The sequence below is a fragment of the Hevea brasiliensis genome, chromosome 2 (genome assembly GCF_030052815.1).
Source record: "Hevea brasiliensis isolate MT/VB/25A 57/8 chromosome 2, ASM3005281v1, whole genome shotgun sequence".
Lineage (NCBI taxonomy): Eukaryota > Viridiplantae > Streptophyta > Magnoliopsida > Malpighiales > Euphorbiaceae > Hevea > Hevea brasiliensis.
The window spans coordinates 71,099,467-71,102,422 of record NC_079494.1 but is presented as its reverse complement, the minus strand read 5'-3'; the positions used below and the strand labels follow the sequence as shown (position 1 = coordinate 71,102,422).

The following is a 2,956-nucleotide window of genomic DNA, read 5'->3' as shown; positions in this document are numbered from 1 at the left end:
AAACAGTATCAAACTCAAACTACCTATATACAAGATAACTGTGCTATCTCAGGTCTAAAGATTATATGCACTGATATGATTTATGACAAAACATTGACAAGAGTAAACTCCATGTGCTTGTCATAAGTGTCACTGGTTCGGCCTACTTATCATTTATAAGTGCCTATCATGTTTGTTATATGGCATGAGACTCACCATTCCATCTTATTTATATCTCATATAAATAACTTGGGAACAAACATGAATACAATCTTTCTGGATAAGTCATGTCCTTATTATGAAGTATCCTCGATTGTGAACCTATTTATGATACTTTGTGCTAGAAATATTGTCACTCATATTCTTAACAACTTAAGAATAATATTTCTAGCAAAATATCAATGGACCTTTTCTATTACACATAAATATATTATATAAACAGAAAAGTGGAAATGCCATTTATTAATAAAATATGTACAAGATACATACTAAATGATATGCTCTAGGGCATACTACTAACAGGAACCACCCTAACTTCACATGGTTAAATTCGCAAAATCTGCCCATTAATAAGCAGCAGGGATATAGACCGCCATTGCCACTTGGCTTTCAAAATAAAGGGCAGAACTTAGCACAACCACCACCTTCTCTTCAACCTCAATAGTGTGAATCTAAGTTGACCATGAAATCCATGATGGAAAGCATCTTAGCAGTGCAACAATAGCAGAATAAAATGATAAAGCAATAAGCCTCCAGAATGGACCAATTGGCAACTCAGAACAAGATGCTTGAAAACCAAATTACCCATCGAGCTAGTTCTTTAAGCAAAGCCATTGGTAAGCTGCCAAGTCCACCTAAGATGAATCCTAAAGAGCATTGCAAGGCAGTTGCTTTGAGGAGTGGTAGAATCTTAGAAAACCAAAAACTAGAAGACAAACAAGAATTAGTAGAGGAAACTTCTGGTAATTCTAATAACCAAATGAAAGAGGAAGAGAAGGAAACTGAAAAGGACAAGGAAAAGGAGGAGAAAAAGAAAAAGAAGCTACCTGAACCATACCAACCCTCTTTACCTTTTTCTTAAAGGTTCCAGAAGGCTAAGTTGGACAAGTAATTTTGAAAGTTTTTAGAAGTTTTACAGAAACTTTATATTAACATTCCTTTCACAAAAGCACTATCTCAAATGCCATCCTATGCCAAGTTCTTAAAAGAAATCCTCTCAAAGAAGAGAAAGCTGGAGGATTTCGAGACTGTTGCTCTAATGGAGGAATGCAATGCCATCTTACAAAACATGTTACCTTCAAAACTCAAGGGCCCTAGAAGCTTCTCTATACCTTGTCTTTATTGGCAACATGAATATAGACAAGGCCCTCTGCGATCTTTGTGCAAGTGTGAGTTTCATGTCCTCATTAATATTCCAAAAGCTAAATGTTGGAGAGCTTAGACAAACAATAATTTCATTACAATTGGCAAACAGATCTATTAAGTACCCAGGTGGTATCTTGGAGAACATCCCTATCAAAGTAGGGAAGTTGTTTATTTTGATTGATTTTGTTATCTTGGAGATGAAAGAAAATGTTCAAGTTTCTATCATATTGAGAAGGCCTTTCTTGGTAACTACTGAAGCCATCATAAATGTTAAAAATGGGAAGTTGACTCTCAAAATAGGAGAGGAGAAAGTAGAGTTCAACCAATTTAGAGTAAAGAAATATAAACTAGATCCTGATGAATGCCTAAGGGTTGACATTATAGATAAGTTAGTTGAAGAGGAATTCCACAAGAGATATCCTGTAAATCCTCTTGAAGCATGCATAATGCACAGCCACACAGTAGATGATGATAACAAATAAATTGTAGCCTATGCACTATCTTTGGAAGCTAGCCCACCTCTACCCTTAGCTCAAGCACAACAAGTGGAAGAGTTAAAGGAGTCACAACCCCAGGCTGAAGCACAAAAGGCAAAGAAATAGGTAGAATTGAAATCTCTTCCTTCTACTATAAGGTATGCATTTCTAGACTCGAATTCTAAATTTCCTGTTATAATAAATACTAGCCTAACTAGTTTAGAAGAGAAAAAGCTTTTAAAGGAACTTAGGACCCATAGTAAACTATAGGGTACACAATAGAAGACCTTAAAGGGATTAGCCCTTCCATTTGTATGCATAGAAAACCTATGGAAGAAAACAGTAAACCTACCATTAAACATCAAAGGAGACTAAACCCAAACATGAAAGATGTAGTGAAAAAGGAAATTTTGAAACTATTAGATGCATATTTTATATACCCAATTTTTGATAATATATGAGTTAGTCTAGTACATATAGTACCTAAAAAGAGTGAGACAATTGTTATTAAAAATGAGAATAATGAGCTGATCCCTACTAGGACGGTCACTGGTTGGCGTATGTGCATTGATTATTAAAAACTAAATAGCTCCACTAGAAAAGACCATTTTCCTCTTCCATTCATTGATCAAATGCTAGAAAGGTTGTTAGTAGTATGCCTTAGAGCATATTATTTAATATGTATCTTGTACATGTTTTATTAATAAAATGCATTTTTACTTTTCCGTTTACATAATATATTTATGTGTAATAGAAAAGGTCCATTGATATTTTGTTAGGAATTCTATTCTTAAGTTGTTAAGAATATGAGCGATAGTATTTCTAGCATAAAGTATCATAAATTGGTTCACAATCGAGGATACTTCACAATAAGGATATGACTTATCCAGAAAGATTGTAATCATGTTTGTTCCTAAGTTATTTATATGAGATGTAAATAAGATGGAATGGTGAGTCTCATGCCATATAATAAACATGATAGGCCCTTATGCATGATAAATAGGCTGAACCAGTGACATTTATGACAAGCACATGGAGTTTACTCTTGTCAATGTATTGTCATAAATCATATCACTGCATATAATTTTTAGACCTGAGATGGCACAGTTATCTTGTATATAGGTGGTTTGAGTTTG

At 34.2% G+C, this 2,956-nt stretch overlaps 1 protein-coding gene across 1 annotated transcript; it reads left to right on the top strand.

Moving 5' to 3' along the window:
* Positions 1 to 1,328: 1,328 nt before the first annotated feature.
* LOC110673467 (uncharacterized) lies at positions 1,329 to 1,826 on the top strand. Its single transcript, XM_058143090.1, has one exon. It carries the CDS (start codon positions 1,329 to 1,331, stop codon positions 1,824 to 1,826), a length of 498 nt encoding a protein of 165 aa, XP_057999073.1.
* Positions 1,827 to 2,956: the final 1,130 nt, after the last annotated feature.